This window comes from Lepidochelys kempii, chromosome 5 (genome assembly GCF_965140265.1).
Source record: "Lepidochelys kempii isolate rLepKem1 chromosome 5, rLepKem1.hap2, whole genome shotgun sequence".
Classification (NCBI taxonomy): domain Eukaryota; kingdom Metazoa; phylum Chordata; order Testudines; family Cheloniidae; genus Lepidochelys; species Lepidochelys kempii.
The window spans coordinates 34,457,284-34,481,809 of record NC_133260.1 but is presented as its reverse complement, the minus strand read 5'-3'; the positions used below and the strand labels follow the sequence as shown (position 1 = coordinate 34,481,809).

The window sequence follows — 24,526 nt, the reverse complement described above, 5'->3', positions numbered from 1 at the left end:
ATCCAGCACTCGAGCCCCCGCTGGGAAGTGGGGTTTGGAGCTTGCTCCGCTCCAGACGGGGAGCAGGGTTGGGGGCCACTCCGCGTGGCTCCCAGAAGCAGCGGCATGTCCCTGCTTCGGTTCCTACGCATAGGAGCAGCCGGGGGCTCTGCATGCTGCCCCCACCCCAAGCGTTGCCCCCGCAGGTCCCATTGACCAGGAACTGTGACCAGTGGGAGCTGCAGGGGCAGTGTCTGTGGACGGGGCAGTGAACAGGAGAGCCGCCTGGCCATGCCTCCATGTAGGAGCTGGAATGGGGGGGACATGCTGCTGCTTCTGGGTTTTGCTTGAGGTAAGTGCTGCCTGGACCCTGCACCCTGAGCCACCTCGCCTGCACCCCAACCCCTTGCTCCAGCCCTGATTCCCCGCCCGCCCTCCAAACTCCTCGGTCCCATCCTGGAGCACCCTTCTGCACCCCAGACCCCTCCCATCCTCAGCCCCACCACAGAGCTCACAGCCCCAGCTGGAACCCTCCCCCTCATCCCCCATGCCCTGACCCCTTGCCCCAGCTCTGATCCCCGTCCCAGCCCAACCCTTCTGCACCCCCAAGCCCCTCATCTTCAGCCCCACTCCATTCCCCATACCCCCATTCCCCATCCTCTGTCCCAGCCTGGGGCTCCCTCCTGCACCCTGAACTCCTCATTTCTGGCTCCACCCCAGAGCCTGAGCCCCCAGCCAGAGCCCTCACCCCCTCCCGCACTCCAACCCCAATTTTGTGAGCATTCGTGGCCTGCCATACAATGTCTATTTCTAGATATGGCCCTTGGGCCAAAAAGTTTGTCCACGCCTGTTGTAGACGCTGATGGTCTTGCCTTGGTCATCCATTCCAAAAGGGAGGCTGCAACCTCCTTTAGCGTTTGGAGCATAGCATAGGGATTATGACTAAGGGTCACGGTTATATTTAGTAGAAGTCACGGACAGGTCGTGGCAATAAAGAAAAATTCACGGAAGCCTGCGACCTGTCCCTGACTTTTACTAAAAATACCTGGGGGGTGCGGGGGGGGGGGGGTCAGAGAAGGGACAAACAGAGTGCTGCCAGGGCTTGCAGCTGACCCAACTCCAGCCGCTGCTCTGGCGGGCTGGAGACCACTGTTCTGATGGCCCCGGGCTGGCCCAGAAGAAGTCAGAGGTCCCAGAAAGTCATGGAATCAATGACCTCTATGACAGAATTGTAGGCTTAATTATGACACATTTGTCTATGAATTTATATTGTACTTGTCACCATGGTGCCTGAGTGACATCTGAGTTCTATTCAGCTGTGCAATTCTTTCCCAATGTCACAAAGTAAAGTCACTTGGGGCCAAATTTTGGAGTCTAAATGCAGTCAGTTAAAGCTAGATGGCAGGTAGCTAGATACTGATTTAGACTCAAGGCCTCCAGTGCCCAGTCTGATGGTTGGGTATTTTTAATATTTTTCCAAGTGTGAGGGATGTTTTCTGTTGGATTAGGGTGAAGATTCTTTTAAGAGGTGGTAGGGCTTTTTGGAGGGCTGAAAAGTGAAGACCTCACTTGGAAAGAGATGCAGGGCAGCTGTTACATATGTTTATATTTTGTGTAGAAGCACTGTGAAGACTGCAACACCTTTGACTTGATTGCAGCACATCAGCATGTTGATCCTGTCAGGCAGTGTTGTCCCCTGATATTTCCCCCCTTTCTCTGTTTGTGGAGGAGAATTGCTGAATATAATAGACCACATCATTTCTGTACTGGTATAAACAGTGTACAGAAATAGGTCTTACCAGTTTAGTTTTCGTAACTTTTCTCTTTCTCTGCTAAACTTTGTTCTGGAATTTCTGCTGTTGATGTTGAGGGAGAGGGGCCTGTATTAGGTTAGTTTTGTAAGATTCTCTTCCCCCCCACCCCCCATCCCAAACACTAATATGTTGTGGCTGAGTTTTGTTTTCTGTACTATAGCAGTCTTGTCTGGCCAGTTGATGTTGAGAATCTGGAGAGGCTGAAAGGAATCGGTCTTCAAAGGTTCACTATTCATTGCTGCATGTCAGTCAAAAGGGAAAAGTTCCGTTTAGATTTTAATTTGTGATGTACTCAATTAATTTAAAAATTGCCTTGCAAACTTAGCCTTTGGAAACTTGTAAGCCTTGTCTAGTTGCCTGAGCACAATGAAGTTTTATTTCAAATACTTTAAGGACTGACTGTTAAAACTCATACTTTTTTTAGATTTCTTCTTTCAGCAGCCAAGCAGTTATGTGAAACAGATGCTGATTGTGTACTATTCCTTTTGTTTGGCTGAAGGAATACTCCTCCTTGTAGTGGAAGGTGGTGCATGTTTGTACCATTCTAGTTACCTCCTGGAGCTTCTAATACAGCCAGGTTTGTGCTTCTCTGTTTCTATAGAATTATACAAAAAAATTTCATTTATAGGTTATAGAAAAAACAGCCACTTTCATATTGTCTGCTGCTGGTCTCATTAACTCCATCATTCTTTAGTATTTGTTTGGGACAGAGAGCGAAGCTTGCTGTGCTCTCTTGCAGACATTTGCCTTTTATCAAACACTGTTTTAGATTCTTAAAAACTGCAAAAAAGTGAATTAACATGTTAAATTTTCTGATTACTTGACTCATGGAATATCCTGACCTCTTGCATCATTTAACTGAACAGATTATTTTTTGTATTTTTAAACAATACTAACTTGGTACATTGAATCTGGTTTTGAATCTAATTTCTGAAATATTAGAAGTTTTGCTTAAAAAAATAAGATTTTGAATCAGTAAGAAAAATCTCTGTGGAGACTTTAAAATCACAAATACTTAAATACTTGAAATAATTGAAAAGCTGTTCTTCCTTCATTTGCCTGCCAAGTCCAGTGTCCAGAGTTAAGTTTCCCTTTTGACATAGCAGTTGTGTAATTTCTTTTCTTCTTAAGTTGCAAGACATTAAGTTTTGAATTTGATAAATAAATCAGAGAATCTGTTTCTTTGATTAGGCTACTCAGGAGGTTTGGCATTCATTAACCCAGATGCCCCAAAAGTGTACTTTTACCGTGCAGATATAAATAGCCCCCTCTCACTTAACTCAGGTACACCATGAAATGGAGGAGTTGGAGGTCCAGCAAAGCCCTAGCATGGTATTGTAAGCAGGAACTGCACCTGATTCAATATAAAATGTGGGAGATGAGAGAATGGGGGGAGAGAAGAGACTGGAAAAATGGCAAGGGCAGAAGCTGACTTTGGCTGTTTAAAATTTTAATTAATGTATTTAGTGCTGGTGAATTCCCTGGGTAAACTGAGCTCCTTGGTTTATCCACAGTACAGATACTACAGGGCAGCACCAATGCCAAGCTTCTTCATGTTGTCTGACCAAGAAGCCTTATTCATAATCTTGAGAGACCACCTCTGGAGTGATGATAGTTCAGTCAGTGTGCTCCTTTGGTTGCTGGCTTCATGATATTTACAAAATCAGTGCTAGTTATTGGTGGTACCTGAGACGTGGATACTTACTGGGAACTAAATCAAGACCATAAACACACTTCAGAATAATCACATCAAATAACATTCACATCCATATAGTCATGTAATTTTAGAGACAGACAGGAATCTAATTTGGTCTTTTAATCCACCATTCTGTAAATGGAGGGTTGAAAACTGTGGTGAAATATTTGTAACTTCCAGACTGGGATGGATTTGCAGGATTAATTAGAGATGGAAAGATCTAGGTTTTATTATCAAATTCCTCTTGATTGCCCAATTGAGGCTGGAGGAGGTTTTCTCTACTGGCAAATTCTAAGCCTCTTCCAGCAATGGTCCACCCAAGCCCTGCACCATTTCTCTGGAGTTCTGCTCCTTGCTTCATCAGTATGTGTTTCAGGCCATGAAGGAAAAGCTCATAATGAAATCTTGGAGCACTGAAATATTGTGACCATTCAAGGAATGAGGTTGAGATTGAGTAACAAATTTTAGGTAGAGGAAGGACCAAAGTTGTTACAATAAGATCACATGGCTGCTTTAATTTTGGACGGTCGTTTGTTCGTTGACGACAAACTCATTTCTTGTTGACAATGCAGGAAGAGTCTGAAGGAGAGATTTGATGAACAGAAGTGAATTAACAGAATTGGTGAATCCTAATTAAGAGGATATTCCATGCGTAGGAGGCAGTGTAGGAAAAGTAATTGACTGTTGTCGAAGAAGTGGATGAATGGAGTATCAAGGCTAACATCGTTGGAGGATACAGGGGATGAGTACTACTATCAGAATAAGAAAAGGAGTACTTGTGGCCCCTTAGAGACTAACAAATTTATTTGAGCATAAGCTTTCGTGAGCTACAGCTCATCCGATGAAGTGAGCTGTAGCTCACGAAAGCTTATGCTCAAATTTGTTAGTCTCTAAGGTGCCACAAGTACTCCTTTTCTTTTTGCGAATACAGACTAACATGGCTGCTACTCTGAAAACTATCAGAATAGATGGCCAACCCAAAAAAATAGGACGTATAAGAGCTGTGTAAGTTTCTTCATTAGCAAGAGCTTGCTTAGCACAGGGGAGATTTGAGACCATGGCAGACCATATCAACCCAGCTGCAGGCTCAACTACAAATGTCTGTAAGAGTATGCATCTCACTCCTGCGTCATATGACTTCGTGCACTTATAGAATCATAGAAGTGTAGGGCTGGAAGGGACCTCAATAGTAGTCCATCCCCCTGTGTTGAGGCAGGATCAAGTATATCTAGATCATCCCTGGAATGTTTGTCTAACTTGTTCTTAAAAACCTATAATAAGAGGATTGCACAACCTCCCTTGGTGACATATTCCATATCCTTATAGTTAGAAAGTTTTTCCTAATATCTAACCTAAATCTCCCTTCCTGCAGTTTAAATTGATTACTTCTTGTCCTACCTTTTAGTGGAACAATTGATCACTGTCCTCTTTTTAACAGCCCTTACCATATTTGAAGACTGTTATCAGGTCTTCCTCTCGCTTTTTTTCCCTCAAGACTAAACATGCGCACAATATGCCAGACTTCACCTTTGTGCCATGCAAATCTTTGTATCTATGCAGCAGACATCAGCAAAATGTAATTTAACAAATACAAATGTGAGGTGCTACACTTAAGGAAGAAAAACCAAATGCACAAATACAGAATGGGGGCTAACTGGCTTGGCACCAGCACTGCTGACAAGGTTCTGGGTGTTGTGATCAATCACAACCTCTACTTGAGTCAACAATGCTATACCATTGCAAAAAAAGCAAATGTAATTTTAGGTTGCATTAATAGAGGCATAGCATGCAAATCAGGGAAGGTGATAGTACAACTCTACTGAGCACTGGTTAGGCTTCAGCTAGATTACTGTGTCCAGTTTTGGTCAGCAATGTGTAGAAAGGATGTAGAGAAACTGGAAAGGATCCAGAGGTAAGTGACAAAGACGATCAAAGGGATGGAATGCAAGCCATGTGAGCAAAGGCTGAAGGAATTGGGTATGCTTAGTTTGGGAAAAGAGAAGATTAAGGGGGGACATGGTAGTGATCTTCAAATATTTGAAAGGCTGCCATAAAAAAGATGGAGAAAAGTTCTCTTGCCACAGACAGCAGGACAAGATGCAATGGGTTCAAACTACACCATAGCAGATTTGGATTCAACCTCAGGAAAAACTTCCATTGTCCTACTGTTCTTACAGGTAGGAACAGACTGCGTTGGGAGGTTGTGGAAGCTGCTTCACTGAAGGTTTTCAAAAGGCTGGATAGCCATCTGTCTTGGATGGTTTAGATACAACAAATCCTACATCTTGGCAGGGGGTTAGATTAGATGACCCTTTGGTTCCTTTTAACCCTGTGGCTCTATGATCACATGTACATGAGGGTTCAGGTCTTACTAGAATTCCTCTCATTATTAGATTCATGGAAGGACCCTTGCTGGGTGTGCAAAGGAATACCACTTTTTCCACCTCTGCCTTCCAAAATGCTGGGGACCAATACCTCAAAGCTAGGGGAGGGGAGCTCCCTTAGACCACTTTCAGACCCAAGGCTTCTGGACTCTAGAAAAGACTTCCACATAAGTGTCGTAGAACTTAGCTATTTGCCTAGTTTTCACAACATTTCTACTTCTGCTCTGCAAAGTAGCTGTTCATCTTGGACCTGGTGCCTTTGTCACCAAAACTCATCAGTGGTTCTGCATCTACCAGACTTACAGAACATCAGTAGGAAATTCTTAGACAACTACCAGTAGACTGTCAAGGACTCTGCCCTGCAGACCATCTTCTGTAGGTGGGGATAACCAGCAATGGGCCTGTTTGCTACAGCTCAGAATAAGAAATATCAACATCCTGTTTAAGGTGGGGTTGGGAAGGGAAGGTCTGAGTCCAGGATCCAAGTTCAGTGCATTTCTCATCTCATGGACACCAGGGATCATGCACATCTATCCACAAATCCCATTAATACCAAGCATCCTGAGGAAACTCACACAGGGCTCAGCAGTAATGATACTACTAGCGCCAGCTTGGCCCATATGGTTTTTTGTATTCAGACGTAAGGAACCTGTCAACATAGCCCACAGTCACAGAACCTGTCTTACCTGTGTGATCTAATAGGACTGTGGTCATATTCTACTCCTGAACCCAGCATTGTTGCAGTGTGGATGCTGGCTGGTTAATTTCCATTGAGGAAAAAGTATTCATTTGAAGCCCAAAACATTTTGGTGCATAGCAGAAAAAAACTCTACTAGATTGGCCTGTTGAGCTTAATGAAAGAGGTTTTCTATTTGGGCAGCACAATGTCACCTTAAAAACTGATTTCCTGATATTCTGGACTATCTGTTAGCTCCATAATAATATATTTAGCAGCAATATTAATACATCCCACTGTTCAGGTCATACTACATTTTGCCATCCTAAGATTCCTCAAGGGTCTCATTAATGTGTTGCCCCCCAGTTAGGGAGCTCCCTCCATCTTAGAACCTCAGCATAGTTTTAATTGGTTTAATGGGACCCCTTTTTAAGCCTCTGGCAACTTGCTCTTTATACCATCTATCTATACAGACTTTGAAGGTCAGGGGAAATTCAGGCTCTTGTGGCTGGTCCACCTTATGCCATATTTCACAGAGATAAGATAATGCTTAAGCAGCATGCTAAGTTCTGATCCAAGATGTGTGTCAGGTTTTTGTTTGAATCGGCTGATTTCCCTTACCCCCCCCCCTCCACCCCATTCCCAGTTTTCTTCCGTAAGCCACCAGAGGGAAGACAAATTGCCCATCCTTGACACTTTTAGGGCTCTTTCATACTACCTTGATAGAATGAGACCCTTTGGAGGAGCTCTCAAGCTGTTTGTAGCATTTGCAGAAAAGTTTAAAGGTCAGGCAGTGTCCAGCCAAAGATTGTCTAAATTGGGGAGTCTAATTGTATTAAAACATGCTATGAGGTAGCTAGATTACATCTACCTGTGCTGGGTGGAGCCCATTCTACTAGGGATAGGGCAGCTTCTCGAAGAAGTGTCCCTATCTCAGTAATTTGCAGAGCAGCCCTATTGGAATCAGTCCATGCTTTCACACTCTTCACCTACCAGTGATGTATGGTTTGTTTGGGGGGGGGGGGTATTTGGTACAGTTGTACATAATGCAGTGGTGTGCGAACTTTTCCAATCAAGCCCCCCCATTAATAGAATCTGTCTGCATGCCGCTTCTCCCCCCTTCTGCCCCCAACTGCACAGCCAAGGCTTCCTCGGCAGCAGAGCTTGGGCTGAAGATGGAAGTGGGGCAGGAGCTGGAGTTGGGGGCGGAGAGAGAATGAGGGCAGAGCTGCGATTGGGAATGGAGCAGGGTCTGGAGGCGGAGCAGGAATGGGGGCTGAATGGGGTTGGGGGCAGAGCGGGGCTGGAAGCATGGCACTCCCTCCTCACCCCCTGTGGGGGCTGGCCCCTCCCTCCTTCCCAAACATTCCTCCATGCCTCCCTAGGGTACGCGCCCCAGTTTGGGAACCCACTGACATAATGGAATTTGTTTTTATCTTTTTCTTTTAAAAATGAAATCATCTTTGAGATTTCCTGTAAAAAAAAAAAAAATAGTATCTGATTATGTAATTTAAGACTGCAGCATAATTCAAACTAGTTTTCACAGGCAACCATAGATCTGGCACTTCCTAAGTTTCAAGTGCTTAAATTTGCAACCTAAATAATGTTGTTCTAACAGTTTTTTTCAAAATGTAATTAATAAGGGGAAGACAAAGGGGTCTGGAGGCCGCAGTTAGCAGCTATGAAAAATATTGAAGCTATGAATCTCAAGTTAACCTCACTACAAAAACATGGAAGGAAGACACAAGCAAGCAGAGATGATTTTCACAAACTGCAGCTTGTTTAGTAACAAAAATATAAATCTTCATAGAACAATATGTATATGCTGATTGCAGTGTTGCTGTAAGCGCGTTGGTCCCAGGATATTAGAGACAAGGTGGGTGAGGTAACATCTCTAATTGCTAATACCTGAGCAAGAGCTCTGTATAGCTCGAAAGCTTCTCTCTTCCACCAACAGAAGTTGGTCCAATAAAAGGTATTACTTCACCCACTTTGTCTAATATGTACATGTGTATTTCTGTTTTTGTATCTATTGAGTACACAGGGAGCACACACCAAAAATTATCCTCCCACGAGATTCTGGTTTGCCTCTTGTGCTGTTTGTGCATGAACTCCTGGATTGCTGGAAGGCCTGGTCTATACTACACCGTTAAATTTATGTAAACTGCCTTATGTCGATCTAATAACGAATGTGTCTAAACTACCAGATCCCTTCTGCCGACATAACTTGCCTGCTGTGTCGACTTAATTACTTCACTTTCGCGAGAGGCGTAGTGCTTAATTTGATGTTGTTAGATACTGCGTTGCTAACATCAGTTTAACTGGCCTCCAGGCTGTGTCCCATAATGCTCTGCTGTGTCCGCTCTGGTAAACATTTTCAACTCTTCTGCACAGCAGCCAGCTACCCAGGAGACAGCCCCTCCCCATTAAAGGACTGGGAAGTTTTGAATTTTCATTTCCTGTTTTTCCTGCATGGAGAGCTCATCTTCACAGCTGATCATGGCAGCTCCATGCGCCAAATGTACTCCAGTCTGGAGTATACAGGAGGTGGTGGTGGATCTTCTTGGTGTGTGGGGAGAAGAGGCTATGCAGGCACAGCCATGATTCAGCCTCCGAGACATAGACATCTGTGAACAGATCGTGCTGCGCATGGGGGAGAAGGGCTACACCCGGGGCATGCAGCAGTACCGGGTGAAAATCGAGGAACTGAGGCAGGTGTACCAGAGGCAAGGGAGGTGAACAGTTGCTCTGGTGGTAGATGTGCCACCGCTACAAGGAGCGGCATGTGATTCTCAGCGGTGACCCCATCATGACCCCCAAGATACCTCTGAGGAGTCCATGCTGGCTCCAACAATGCTGAGGAGGAGGTCTTGGATGAGGAAGAAGAAGAGGAGAATGGGAGACAGGTGAGTGGGGAATCCCTGCTCCTGTTGAGTCAGGAGCTATTTGTAACCCCGGAGCAGTCCAGCCAGTTGCAGAACAGCATCATGGCAGAGCGTGATGCTAGGGAAGGAACTTCTGGTGAGTATGAAATTTCAAGTAATATTTTGGAGTCAGATGTTCTTGTATTCTATATTTAATTAAAATTAAGAAGGTGAGGTAGAGTGGCTATCTGCTTCTCAGTGGCCGCACCAACTAAGCAGAGGGTGCCCTATGCAAAAGACTGTTCACGTACACAGGGATGGTGTGGGAATCCTCCATATAGATCTCCAGGAAACTTTCGTGAAGGTACTCTGCAATCTGGAGAAGACTGCCTTATTTCTTCCACCGCCATAGGACACCATACAACAGTTTCCCTTGCCACTACAGTGTGTGTTCAGCTAATTCAACTAGGCATCATTGTAGTACACAGCACTGCAGTATAAGGACCCAGTCTATACCTGGATGCTTGCAGCATCTGTTCCCTTGCTTCCTCTATTACTCTCAGAGAGTAATATCAACTAGGGTCACCTTCAGGGGGACAGTGGTAGTTTTCATTGCAACTGCTCGAACCACAAACAGTGCCTGTGCTCTCCCATTGTGATTTTCTGCCCCTTCAGCCAACTGTAGTTTGGGTGGCAGGGGTTGGTGTTGATCTTAGTAACTGCAAGCCTTGGGCGATGGCTAGCAGCAGCAGGACCTGTGGGGAGATTGGGAGGAAGGGAAATTCTGTGGTGCCCACTCGCTGCTGCAAGCAAACCCTCTCCTCCAGCACAGCCTCTGCCAAGGCTTGCAGTTTGGTTCCCACTCTCCAAACAATGCCCATGTTACAAAGGGGAGGTGGGATGGCCCCCTGCCCACCTTGGGTTGCCCACGCAATGCTGCTGATGGTCTGGCACCCATGCACCAAGACCATATGCACCATGGCTGAGACAGCAAACTGGGTCAATGAATATCTTATGTAAATGAAAATGTTCTGCCTTAAACTTCTGTGAAATAAGGGGAGTTTTTATATAGCAACTCTGCACTAGACATTGAGTCTACATTGGCAATGGTTGCTTTGTGCTTTCCGTGGCTTAGAGCTGAAAGTGTGGGCTTCAGCTCTTCCTCCACACTGGTGGAGAGGCTCTCCCAGATAAAACGAAGGTGAAAGAGAACGCATGATGACATGTTTAATGAGATTGTGAACGCCTCTGGGACAGTGGACACCAAGCAGAAAGTGTGGAGGATTTCTCTCTCTGAAAAACTGGACATGGACCTGGTGAGCAGGAGATCAGCCCAGGAGAATGAGCATGGCACACAGCAGGAGATGCTGGGGATTCTGAAGGAGCAGATAGACATGTTGAGGCATCTGGTTCATCTTCAGGAGAAACATTTTGTGGCTAGACTCCCTCCATAGCCCCTGCAGAACGGCATTCCAACATCGCCACATTCCTTCTCCCTCTCTCCCAAATGTTCCAAGTGGCAGTGGGGGGTGGGGCAGGATTGCAATATCCCTTCCACTCAACCCTGGGGGAGGAGCTTAGGAATAAAGCTGCACATAAGATGATGTGTGACAGGCAAGGCCACTGCCCTTTTAAAGACAAGCTGAATGTGTCTTTCCCCCTCCCAATTTTATTCCACCGTGTCCAAGGTTAAATTCTATTTGTGATTTGTTACAGTATGTTTGTTCAATAAAAGTCAATGTCTTGAGAGTGAAGGAGTCTTTATTAATTTAAAATTGGGGAGGGGGGGAGAAGAGGAGGGACAGAGAAACTGAAGCAATGGAGGGGATGTGTTGGAGACAAAAACCCAGCAGTCACAGCAAGGTTCATACTATGGGAAGGCACAATACAGAAAAGCAGTACACATTACTGAGGGTCATTACTGAAACAGGTTTTCAAAGTCTGCCTGAGAGACAGTGTTCCAGGCTGAGCTCTTCTTATAGCTCTGGTATCTGGCTGCTCAAAATTAGCAGACCGCCTACCCACCTCCAAGCCCCACCCTGGAAACTTTTCTCCCTTTGCTTCACGGATATTATTAAGCACAGAGCAGACAGCTATACCCATGGGGATATTGCTGTCACTGAGGTGTAACCTAGTAATCAGACTGCACAATTCTGCACTTGCTCAGCCTGTTATTTAATTGATCCTTGTTGCTGTCTAGGTGTCCAGTGTATCGCTTCATGAGCCATGGGAGGAAGGTGTAGGCTGGGTCTCCCAGGGTTACTCTTGGCATTTCAGCATCAGCAATGGTTATTTTGCATTCCAGAAAGAAATTCACTCCTCGCTGCTTTCTGAACAGACGTGTTGTTAAAGATGCGTGTGTCATGGACCTTTCTTGACCATCCCACATTGATGTTAGTAAAATGGCCCTACTGATCCACCAGCACTTGCAACACCACTGAAAAGTATTCTGTTTATGTACGCTTTGGGAAGATGGTCTGGTGCCAATGGATATGGGATATGCGTGCCATCTATTGCTCCACCACAGTTAGGGAACCCCATTGTGGCAAAACTATCCAGTATTTCTTGCACATTGCCCAGAGTCACAACCCTTCTTAGCAAAAGGCCGTTAATGGCCCTGCATACTTGGATCACAACGTACCCCCTGCCTCCCCCCTCCCGGTGGATTTTCCAACTCCAAATTGATTCCCTTCTTACCAGTAGCAGTCTGGCACTGCTAACTTCCACACAGTGATGGCCACTCGCTGTCAGAGCAGGTCTCGTTTTAGTGTCCCTGCACTGCAGGGCTGGGGAGAGCCCCACAACACTTACCGGAAAGTGGTCTTGCGCATACGAAAGTTCGGCAGACACTGGTCACAATCCCATAACTGCATAACAGTGCAATCCCACCAGTCAGTGTTTGTTTCTCGGGACCAGAGACTGTGCTCCCCCATGTTCAGCTGCTGTGCAACTGCCAGCAGAAACTGGGAATTGTTTCATTCTGTGACTTCCAGCAGAGCTGCTGGAAGGACATTAGTGTTCCATGTAGCAGCTCCTCTTGTGGCTCTGGAAATACTGCAGGATAAGGCATGTGGTGTTTGTAATGCTCACAACAATAGTGAACGGCTAAGCGGGGGTCCATGCTTCTTGGGATATGGCATACGCGCATCTATACCAGTCTTTTAAAAAAAGGCAGGAAATATCATGGGTTCCAGTTGAAATCAGGGGAAGGAGGGAGAAAATGGCATCATGGGACGTTGAAGCTATGTTCACAGTCCCCGCTGTAAGCATGTTTTGGTCCCATGAGGCATTGCAAGTCCTTCCAAAAATCCCTATGGTGAATTGCACTGTTAGGATAGCTATGCACGGTACACTGCTCTCTGCATCGATGCAAGCGCTGCTAGTGAGGATGAGCCCCACCGACATAAGGAGTGTGGTGTAGATACGCAGTCCCAACTTACTGCAGCGGCTGGATGTCGACTTAACTGAAGTTGACTTAAGACTGTCGTGTAGACATGCCCTTGGAGTGTGTCCTTCTGGAGACGAGTCTGCTGATTCATCCTTATGACACCTAGTGCACAGCTGCAGTAGTTCCACCTAAACGGCAATGCTAGGAGAAACCAACATCAACCTGTTAGTATGAAGAATCCAGGGAGCAGAAGTCTCGGGAATCTTTATCCAGAAATAAACTCACGAAAGGAAAGGATGAAGAAGGTGGTGGTGGGGAAGGGCGTAATGTAGGCCAGCATGTAATGTAAAACCCATGTTGATGTACTGTAGAGTCTCAGGTTTCTGTGTCATCTCTGCTCTTGGTGTCTCAAACTCTCTGGCTTGATGAAAGATTGCACTGATTCCCGTGGCAACTCACTGTACCTGGAAATGACACTGAGGGGCATATGGAAGAGCTGCAGAGTCTAAGCAACACTGAAACCCTTTGCAGGCAGAGCAAAGAAGAAGAGATTTATGGGATGTTGGTGTGGAACAGTAATAGTGTTTCAGTATAATTGCACTTTCCGTCAACATGCTGTACAATCTAAGTTGTTTCTAAAATATAGAAAATCATACTGTATTTGAACTGTTGGTGTATAAGTGAGGCTGAATTAATAGTGAATTTAAGCAACATTTTTCAAAATATTAAAAGGCTGCTTTGTCCAGATTTAAATAACCATTTCTTAAGGGTCTCTCACAGAAAAAGACTGGTCAGGTCTAATTTGATTCAGCACTTACACAGTAGCACCTTTTTTGTACCTAAGAACATATGGTTTTCAGGGTTTTGAAAAGGATCTGAGAAAAGTGTGTAATAATATTTGTCACTACTGTTATGACTGGAGTAACCAACAGGGAGGGACAAAGAAACAGAAGGCAGATTAGTGCTAGGAAGGGTTTATTTTTAATGGCTATGTGCAGAATGTATTGTAATTACACTTTGAAAAGTGCTATGATCACGTGGATCTGTGAACCTTTTTAGGGAAGGTGTGCGCTAAATGTTGACCTCTTCACCCTGACTTAATGTAAAACACCTGTCTTGCTGAGCAGTGCACAACATAAGTACATGTTTTAAGGTAGATGCTTTTGAAAGCTATATAACACTATTCTAAAATATTCCATTGTACTTACATTAAGTTGCCTTATTCGGTGTCCTATACCTTGCTCAGAACATTGCCTGGGCATAATTAATTTGTTTGTTTCAAAAATACATAGAGATTTCCTTAAAACCAATAGCCAGCACACGTGTACACAGTATGTCAGTATAAATAGTTTCACTTCTCCCCTCTCAAAATAGTTATCTTTATGTAAAGAGCAGCATTTCCCCCCTTTCACTCCGAACTACATTTTCTTTTTTTTCCTGAGACTCATCAAGCACCCTGTACTATTTTTTTTGTTCCCTTTTAATGATAGTCCCAGACAGATGAGGAGGAACAGTCCCTGCCCCAAAGAACTCATACTCAGATGGTATCAGGACTGATGTTTTGCTGCTGAAGGCCAAATCATGTAGTGCTCTGCTGGAGGAGGCAGAGCTCTTGGGAGGCCTTTCAGGCTGACAGAGCAAATTGAGTCAGACATTTTTGTGTGAATTGTTTTCATGTCACCATTCCACTAACTAAATATATAATTACAAAATAAATGTAGGCTTTGTTTATATTTTTAAATCAAATATTTTTACACAATACCACCCTAGGGTTGCATGGCACTTCAGATATATGAGAAAATCAGATTCCTAAGTCTACAAATGAATGACAGAGAACACACAAGCACAATAGAACCCCTGTTTAAGAACTAATTGTGTTTGAAAAGTTCATACAATTGAACATCTCAAAATTTACAGTACGTATGGTGCTTAAGTTGCAGTATGGTGCACTGCATCACTTTCTTCTTGTCCTTTAAACTACCCTCTGCAAAGTGACTTCCAATTCATTGAAGGCATTGGAATATGAAGGGACATTGATTTGTTCTTCATGATCATCACTTTTTTCTCCCTTGGGAAAAAATGTTCATATAGCTGGTCATTTGTAGATTGGTGTTCATAAAATCAAAGTTCTACTGTAAAGATGTGTGACGGGACGGGACACACTCACTTTTCGTGAGCGCCTCCTGTTGACTCTGTGCAAACCTGCACAAACACACACCTTGCTCATGGTGCCCCTTGTTGGCTGTTTCCCTTGTCAGGTAGGTCTTTGGTGGCTCAGCCCTCTGGCTAAGTCACTCAGTTAATAGGTGAATGGATGGATTAATCCCTTTTGGGGTAAAAGGTCCAACAGGGCCTGTCCCTGTTCCCTTGTTAATTTCTGTACCCAGTCTCTGGGCTCAGTTCTCAGCCCCTTCTTGGCTAGCTCTAAGTCTGTGCCTGCCCTGGTATAGAGCAGTGCCCCCAGAAGACTCTTTGCTGTTATCAGTTTTTATTGTCCCAGCTCTCCAGCCAGTTCACTCCTTGAAGTTCAACCCCCTTCTGGGGTAACAAAGTTCAACGCATGGTTGGCTCTCTGCAGGGTCTTCAGCCCCAGCCCTGGGCCTGTTTAAACTCCTAGACCCTTTCTTGGGCTTTTCATGAAGTGTCTTATCCCCTCCTTGTGGCTTAGACCACTTCTCCAGATGGACCCAGGCCTGCCCATTACTCCGGATCCTAACCCAGGGACCCTATAGACAGCAGCCACATACAGCTTCCTTTACTTGGTTGCTGCAGCTATTCCCCAGGCTGCTTCCCACTTGGTCCCATCACCTTCTTGGGTTCTCTCTGTTCTCTGCTTGAGCAGGGCCTCCCCCAACCCTCCTTTCCTGAAATGTTTCTCCATCTTCCAGGACTTCCTCAGTCTTCCAGTCCCAGCTGGGATCTAACCTTCTCAGATCCTACAGCGCCTTTTAACCGAGTCTTCTGCATTCTGATTAGCTGCTTTCCTGCAGCCCTTCTAGGCAGGCCTGGAGGACCTACCTTCACAGCTCCTTTTCTGGGGTGGGGTGTGGTAAGACCACAAGACCTCCAGCAGGGAGCCTCAAAGAGCCAAGCACACACCATCACATGATGAAACTGTGGAGCTGCAGTCAGAGGAACGAGTGGGACAACAGTAAAAATGGGAAGACGGGCCATTATTTGTAAGGTTTCAGAGTAGCAGCCGTGTTAGTCTGTATTTGCAAGAAGAAAAGGAGTACTTGTGGCACCTTAGAGACTAACAAATTTATTTGAGCATAAGCTTTCGTGGGCTACAGCTCACTTCATCGGATGCATGCAGTGGAAAATACAGTGGAGAGATTTATATACATAGAGAACATGAAATAATGGGTGTTACCATACACACTGTAACCAGAGTGATCACTTAAGGTGAGCTATTAGCAGCAGGAGAGCGGGGCAGAAAAAAAACCTTTTGTAGCGATAATCAAGGTGGGCCACTTCCAGCAGTTGACAAGAACGTCTGAGGAACAGTGGGGTTGGGGGGGGAATAAACATGGGAAAATAGTTTTACTTTGTGTAATGACACACCCACTCCCAGTCTCTATTCAAGCCTAAGTTAATTGTATCCAGTTTGCAAATTAATTCCAATTCAGCAGTCTCTCGTTGGAGTCTGTTTTTGAAGTGTTTTTGTTGAAGTATTGGCACTTTTAGGTCTGTAATCGAGTGACCAGAGAGATTGAAGTGTTCTCTGACTGGTTTTTGAACGTTATAATTCTTGACGTCTGATTTGTGTCCATTTATTCTTTTACGTAGAGACTGTCCAGTTTGACCAATGTACATGGCATAGGGACATTGCTGGCACATCATGGCATACATCACATTGGTAGATGTGCAGATGAACAAGCCTCTGATAGTGTGGCTGATGTGATTAGGCCCTATGATGGTGTCCCCTGAATAGATATGTGGACACAGTTGGCAACGGGCTTTGTTGCAAGCATAGGTTCCTGGGTTAGTGGTTCTGTTGTGTGGCATGTGGTTGCTGGTGAGTATTTGCTTCAGGTTGGGGGGCTGTCTGTAGGCAAGGACTGGCCTGTCTCCCAAGATCTGTGAGAGTGAGGGGTCGTCCTTCAGGATAGGTTGTAGATCCTTGATGATGTGCTGGAGAGGTTTTAGTTGGGGGCTGAAGGTGATGGCTAGTGGCGTTCTGTTATTTTCTTCATTGGGCCTGTCCTGTAGTAGGGGACTTCTGGGTCCTCTTCTGGCTCTGTCAGTCTGTTTCTTCACTTCAGCAGGTGGGTATTGTAGTTGTAAGAATGCTTGATAGAGATCTTGTAGGTGTTTGTCTCTGTCTGAGGGGTTGGAGCAAATGTGTTTGTATCGTAGAGCTTGGCTGTAGACAATGGATCGTGCGGTGTGGTCTGGATGAAAGCTGGAGGCATGTAGGTAGGAATAGCAGTCAGTAGGTTTCCGGTATAGGGAACGGTGTGGAAGTCGGTGGTCCTGAAGCAGGTTTAGAGATTGATGGCAAGCTAATTAAGCGGAAACTTTTAGAGAAAGGGCAACCAAATTCTGCCCTTACTGACAAATGTTCTTGATTTCAGTGGTTTGCACAGAATGTATAGTAAAGACAAAATTTGTCCCATTACTTTAATCTATTCTAAGTGGTAAGGTTATCTGGCAGGAAATTTTGAACTATTTAACTTTCCGTGTTTTTAATTAGTTTTCATTATTGTTTTGAAAGGGGCTGACACTATTAGGAAGTACTGGAGTCGTTACTACCAAGGATCCCAAGGGGTAATATTTGTATTAGACAGTGCCTCCTCGGAAGATGATCTAGAAACGGCGAGGAATGAACTGCATTCTGCTCTTCAGCACCCACAGTTATGTACTCTGCCATTTTTAATATTGGCCAATCATCAAGACAAGCCAGCAGCTCGCTCAGTACAAGAGGTATGTTAACATGGCAGCATCTTGTTTGTCTGCACACCGTGATAGAAAGCACATCATTATTCAAGTGCATTTTGTGCTGATCACACTAAATGTTCTTAGTCTTCTTGGAGAGCAGAACCTGTAAAAGAACTGGATATAAATATAATTCTCCTGCTTTCACCTTCTTTTGCTTAAGGGAGAAAAGACGTTTCTAACTGCTTTTATCAAAAGCTACTGGGAGAGTGTTTTTTGTTTTACTTGTTGTTTGTTAGCTATTAGTTTAATCTTGATTTTTGTTTTTATCCTCCTTAGCACAACCCCATTATCTTAGTCGTCACCATTGCTTAAAACTATATATTATGCTTGCAACCGTGTGTAGCTTTTATGTAAATACTTTTTTCTTATCTGCTATCCACTGACATGGGAGTCAAGTTGTAATTCTTATTCTGAAGTCCTATTTTGAATTTCCTAATCTAAGATGTGATATCCCTGCCTAACTTGCAGTAATTATACAGAGAATCCTTTAATTGTTCCATTCAATAAATTCAGCACTCAGTACTATTAGCAGTCACTGAAAAATGTTTGTTTTAGTTGTCTTGTGTGCTGTCTTACAGCAGCAGTGTTGAGAGTAGCGTGTTTTTTTTACAAGATGCTCTACTTTAAAAAAAAATTGTAGGAAGTAATGTATTTTGAACGAAATTTTAACCGAGTGAGTTTATAGTTCTGCTGAAATGCAACCAACTGTGCGATCTTCTTCTTTGTGTAAGCGTTAAGGCACTCTGCATGATAAAAGTTTTATGTGAAATGAATATTTGTCCTGTGAATGATGATTTCATTACAGTAAAGTCAAAACTGCTTTAGTGTCATAATTGGGGTATTTTGCTGTCATATTAAAAATCTTACTTTTTTTACACATAGTTTTTTCAAAAATAATATGAACTTGCAAGAAATACTGTTGAAGCAGAATGCAAAAGCCCTTTATCCACACTACACCAGCTACTATTTGTGCAGCATAGTACGTACATCCTTCCTGTACTGGTCCAACACTGTCTCATGTCACACATCTCCTCAGCCAACGGAATGGAGAATATGAATGTTATTTAGGTTAGAGTCAGACAAGTGGTATAGTTTTTAATGTAAACAATGTCTGGGGATGTAATGCCACTTTTAAGATGAGATGCTGAGAATAAATGCGGCTTAGGCAATTGAGGTTGCACTGTAAAAATACTTGATATTTATACAAAAATCAAGCTCTATTCTCTGAAATTGGAATTAGTGTATATCCATGTTACATAAAGGGTAAACTGAGCTACACAATCTTACAAGCCCCAGAAGATGCAGCAAGATAATGGCTGATCCAGGAATAAAATCTGAGACAATGGAATCAGAGTATATATGATTCAGGGTAGGGATGCCAAGCCTCCAGGATTGTCCTGGAGTCTCTAGGAATTAAAGATTGTTATATGGTGAAACCTCCAGGAATACATCCAACCAAAATTGGCAACCCTATTCCAGGGCAGAATTTTTAATAATGACTGCCTAATGTTAGGTGCAGCTAAATAAGTTGCCTCATTATTCAAAAGTGCTGAGCACCTTGGGTTCAACAGTGCAATATTTATTTCCAAAACCCTGTTGTTTTTAAAATGTCACTATGTCCCCAGGTACAGCTGGGTGGCCAGCACTGTTCTGAAACAGGCATGCACGTTTATTTTGAAACCTAACTTTGAGGCACTTGTTTTTGAAATTCTTGGCCCTGGTTTTTAATGTGGTACAAACATGCCATAAGTAGTATATGGTCGTCTAAAGATACGAGAGAAAGAAAAATCACTTTCCCCCTCCTCAGTTTTGAGTTGGAGGATTCTCATGGTTACAAGAAGGATGAGAAACAAGGAACAACTATTGATCTCTAACAACTGTTTATTATAATACAGATTTTGTGCGTAGGATTTTTTTTATCAACATTGTTTCAGTATTGTAATAAATTATGTTCTCAGTCATTACAACATGATGTTAAGGTACTGTACTTTACCTTTCACGTAAAGGAAATTGATTCTACTGTGTTAAGAGAGGTTTTTCCCCCACTTTTTTCTTTAATCACTCTAATGCTTCAAATGTATCTTTTTAAAACAATGTGGAGTATAGCTTTTTCTTAAAGGTGCGGTGTAGATGTGTACTGATTGAAGCTTCTGATTATAAATATGGCTACTTGAATATTCAGTCTATAATGCTTATAGGTATGACATGTTTGTTCATTTTCCACAGTCTCTTCATGCTATGTCTGTACTCTGCTTTACAGATTATTTAGCTTTACAGAGAGTTACAGAAGCAGATCCCATCCTATAGTGGGATATTTGTGGGCATGCCTTTGGGTCTGCACAGATCCAATTGTGGGATTAGGGCCAATATTAATCACCCTCAATCTTCTTTTTTTTTCAGGACCCTCTCCTCCCACTTCCCTCCCCTCACTTTCTGTTCTCCATAATGATGCATGTGGTGTCAATAGCAGTTGTTCTTCGCGTGATTGCTCATATCCATTCCAATTAGGTGTGCGCACACCGCATGCACAGTCATTGGAAAGTTTTCCCCCTAGCAGCACCTGTCAGGTTGGCTGTGGAGCCCCCTGGAGTGGCGCCTTCATGGCCCTCAATATTTGACACTGCCGACCCGGTGCCGCCTCAGTTCCTTCTTACCTCCAGTGACAGTCGTTGGAACTGTGGCATCTCGTTTAGCAAGTTCTACCATGTTTCCCTAGCCTTGTTTGTCTTTTTTTTTCTTTTTACGTATTAGTTAGTTTAATTTTTAGTTCGTATTGGTACTTACCAGTTGGGCTGGGAGGTTTACTGTCCCAACTGCTTTTTCTGGGGAGGGCTTATGTGCTCAAGTCCTGCTCCAAGCCCATGCCAATGGGCAACCCCCACAACGCTTGTCTAAAGTGTCTGGGGGAGGCTCACCAATCCAATTGGTGCAGGATTTGTAAAGGGTTTCACTCCAGAACCAAAAAGGAGCGAGACTTTCACCTCAAGCAGCTCTTTACGGAGGCGTGGCAGGACCTGGCGCCAAGTTCTTCAGTGTATAGTGCCCTGGCAACAGTGGTGGAAGTGGCACCATGGAAGGACTCTGGCAGAGGCCCGTGGCACCATCGCTCCACGGCACCGAAACCGGCAGGATTGACCCGGTACCGCTCTTACTCCCTGGTGCAGAAGCGGCACTGGAAGCAAGGGAGGAGCAGCTCTCCGTCCCAGAGGTCCGCCCCTCTGGAGCCGGCCGATGGGGCGTGTTCTCGTGAGGAGCACCCAGTGCTGAAGTCTGTGGAGCCACCACCATCGACTTCAGCCCCACAAGGGGAACCATTGAGACCGATGCTGTTGGACTCCCCGGCCCAGATTATTGAGGAGGTGGAGCTGCTATCCACCCCAGATACCTTTGTTGCTGCAAGGGACCTCATCGCCATTACAGTGCCGAGGTCACCCAGTATTCATGCCAAGCCTCCGGTACCACATCATATAGCACCGTCTCGAGGCAAACCAGTGATGCTCCGGCCCTCAGCACCGCTGATAGTCCCTGCGCTGCTTGCAATCACAGCACTGCTCCAGGTTGCGCCAGTGCTCCTGATCACGAAGCCGACCCTCACATTGATTCCCATTGTGCGGCAGGTCCCAGTCCCAGCACTGGTCCCGACGCTGCTCAGTGACCCCACGCAGCTCCAGCCTTGTGGCGCTGCTCGGCACCGGCCACGCCTTCGCGGTCCCAATCCTGGTCTTCGGACTCGGATGCGGGATCTAGATGCTCAGAGGGCTCTTCGAGGGTGGCTCTGCCCCTCATCAGGACCATCTGGCAGACTCTGGCCTCTATCCCTCCCACTGCCAAGGGTGTTGAGAGGAAATACTTTGTGCCATCAGAGGGGTACGAATATCTCTTTATGCACCCGCAGCCTTGTTCATTGGTGGTTGCAGCAGTAAACGAGGAGGAGACGCAGGGGCAACAAGCCCCAATGCCTAAGTCCAAGGAGGCCAAACGCCTGGACCTGTTCGGACGTAAGGTATACTCTATGGCGGGGGAGGGCGGGCTCCAGCTCAGGATTGCCAATCAGCAGGCAATTCTCAGCCAGTATAACTTCAACTCCTGGAACTCAATGCTCAAGTTCAAGGAGCTGGTGCCAAATGAATCCAGAGAGGAGTTTAGATCGATAGTGGAGGAGGGCAAGGCAGTGGCACGGACCTCTTTACAGGCCTCACGGGATGCTGCGGACTTGACAGCATGCACCTTGTCCTCTGGTATCGCCATGAGGCACACCTCATGGTTGCAGGCCTCGGGCCTATTGCCTGAGGTTCAACAAACAATGCAGGACCCCCCTTTTAATGGGGCAGGCCTGTTCACTGAGCAGACTGACTCTCGGCTGCATAGCCTAAAAGACTCAAGGGCTGCTATGAAATCTTTGGGTATGCACACCCTGACAACCCAACGCAAGCATTTCAAGCCCCAACAGCAGCAGCAATGCTCCTGTTCTCGTCAGCAGAGGCAGGAATTTTACAGAAGAAGGGGCAGGAATGGCAGAAGGAAGCCTTCCACCCCGCCTTCTGGCCAGGGCCCGACTAAACCATCATCGGGTTCCAAGCAGGGCTTTTGAAGGTGCACCCGAGGACAGCGCACCAGCCTCATTCCCAGATCCTTCTCCATCCTTTTTGAATAGTCTGTCCCACTTCTACTGTGCTTGGTCCCAAATAACTTTGGACCACTGGGTCCTCCGCACGGTGGAAGTGGGATACTCTCTCCAGTTCTGCTCCTACCCTCCCTCCCACCCCCCTTCCCTATCTTTCTCCAGGGATCTCTCTCTCAAGCAACGCCTTATCCAGGAGGTGCAGACACTCCTCGCCATGGGAGCATTGGAGGAGGTTCCTCAGGAGCTAAGGAGCAAGTGATTCTACTCCTGATACTTAATCCCCAAGGCCAAGGAGGCTCTCAGATCCATTCTAGATCTGCACGGACTCAACAAATTCAGGGTAAAGTTGAAGTTCCACATGGACTTCCTGGGCATTATTATCCCCTCCCTGGGTCTGGGAGACTGGTATGCCGCCCTTGGCATGAAGGACGCGTACTTCCGTAGCAATTCATCCAACACACAAGGCACTTCCTACGCTTCATGGTCAGCCACAAGCAATACCAATTCACTGTCCTACCATTCAGCCTCTGGACAGCCTCCCGAGTGTTCACCAAGTGCACGTCGGTCATGGCTGCTTTTCTCCATCGACAGCAGGTGAAAATATACCTCTACCATGACAGTTGGCTGCTCAGGGGCCACACCACGACACAGGTGCAGTCCCAAATCCATTTGATCAGGTACACGTTCAAGAGCTAAAGGCCCTCACCTCTAATCCACCTTACACGGTTTTCCACAGGGATAAGGTGCAACTCAGGCCACCCCAGGCCTTTCTCCCCAAGGTGGTGTCGCACTTCCACACCAGTCAGGACATTTTCCCTAAGCCTCATGACAGTAACTAGGAGCAGAGACTACGGCTACACTCCCTCAATGTTCAATGAGCACTGACTTCCTACAATGAGCTCACTAAGCCGTTCAGAAAGTCGAACCAGTTGTTCACAGTGGTGGCAGACCGGATGAAAGGGCTCCCGGTCTCATCTCAAAGAATATCCTCCTGGATCACGTCGTGCATCCGCACGTGCTATGAGCTGGCCAAAGTACCGGCCCCCACTCTTGCGGCACGCTCCACGAGGGCCCAGGCCTCGTCAGCAGCGTTCTTGGCCCAGGCCCCGATCCAAGAAACATAGTCCTTGGTACATACCTTCACCTGTCACTACGCCATCATCTGACATGCCGGAGATGATGTGGCTTTTGGCAGAGGTGTACTTCAATCAGTGTTTTCTTAACTCCGACCCCACCGTCTGGGTAAGGTTTGGGCATCCCCTAATTGGAATCACTCAAAGAAGAAAAAACGTTTACTCACCTTTCATAACTGTTGTTCTTCGAGATGTGTTGCTCATATCCATTCCAAACCTGCCCCTCTGTCGTAGTAACTAGCAAGAAGGAACTGAGGAGGCACCAGGTTGGCAGGGTCATAAATTGAGTGCCATGAAGGCGCCACGCCAGGGTTCTCTGCAGCTGACCTGACGGGCGCTGCTAGGGGAAAAACTTTCCAATGACTATGCATGCGACGCACGCACCTAATTGGAATGAATTTGAGCAACACATCTCGAATAACTGTTACGAAAGGTGAATAACCACTTTATCCTGATGTACTTCCAGTAGAATTGTAATATGACACATTTTGCACAGTATGTTTTAAACATAACTGTTTGTATTTTTCTTTTAAATTAAGCTTTGACTACCTGTTAATTTTGAGTTTTGTGTGAAACTTGTGAACATAAGAATTTTGTTTGAAATACACAACTAATACAAACTTTGTGGAATTGTATCTTGAGAATGGGCTGAATAGACTCCATCTCTGCTGAAATAGTTGACTTTACAGAAGAATAATAGAAAACTAATTGAATAAGGAGTATTATGGTTAATTTAAGGAGACAGTAAGGCATAAAAGCTTATCAGTTACAGTTGTTCTTGAGAAAATTTATGTTCTATGCTTACTGAATAAAAAATGCAGACATTACACAATGAATTATCCAGTTATTGAAACAGAGGGATTAACTGCTTCCTTAAAGAATTCACGTTACTTTTATTACTGATTTTGGAAAAAGTAAAACAAAAGAAATGGGCTGCCGAATTATCATTAGGTCATCATTATTGATTTCAAAAGGATCATTTTAAAATATATTTTAAACTTATATTTTTGAAAATAAAGGAAATGTA

At 45.1% G+C, this 24,526-nt stretch overlaps 1 protein-coding gene across 5 annotated transcripts in view; it reads left to right on the top strand.

Moving 5' to 3' along the window:
• ARL15 (ARF like GTPase 15) overlaps positions 1 to 24,526 on the top strand; it is a 336,015-nt gene that overhangs the window by 137,962 nt on the left and 173,527 nt on the right. For 4 of the 5 annotated variants that reach the window (XM_073343927.1, XM_073343926.1, XM_073343929.1 and 1 more), the window contains 2 exons: positions 2,293 to 2,370; positions 17,519 to 17,727. In XM_073343927.1, coding sequence (XP_073200028.1) covers positions 2,293 to 2,370; positions 17,519 to 17,727 — 287 coding nt within the window. The remainder of the gene's footprint in view (positions 1 to 2,292; positions 2,371 to 17,518; positions 17,728 to 24,526) is intronic. The other variant, XM_073343930.1, reaches the window with a different exon arrangement.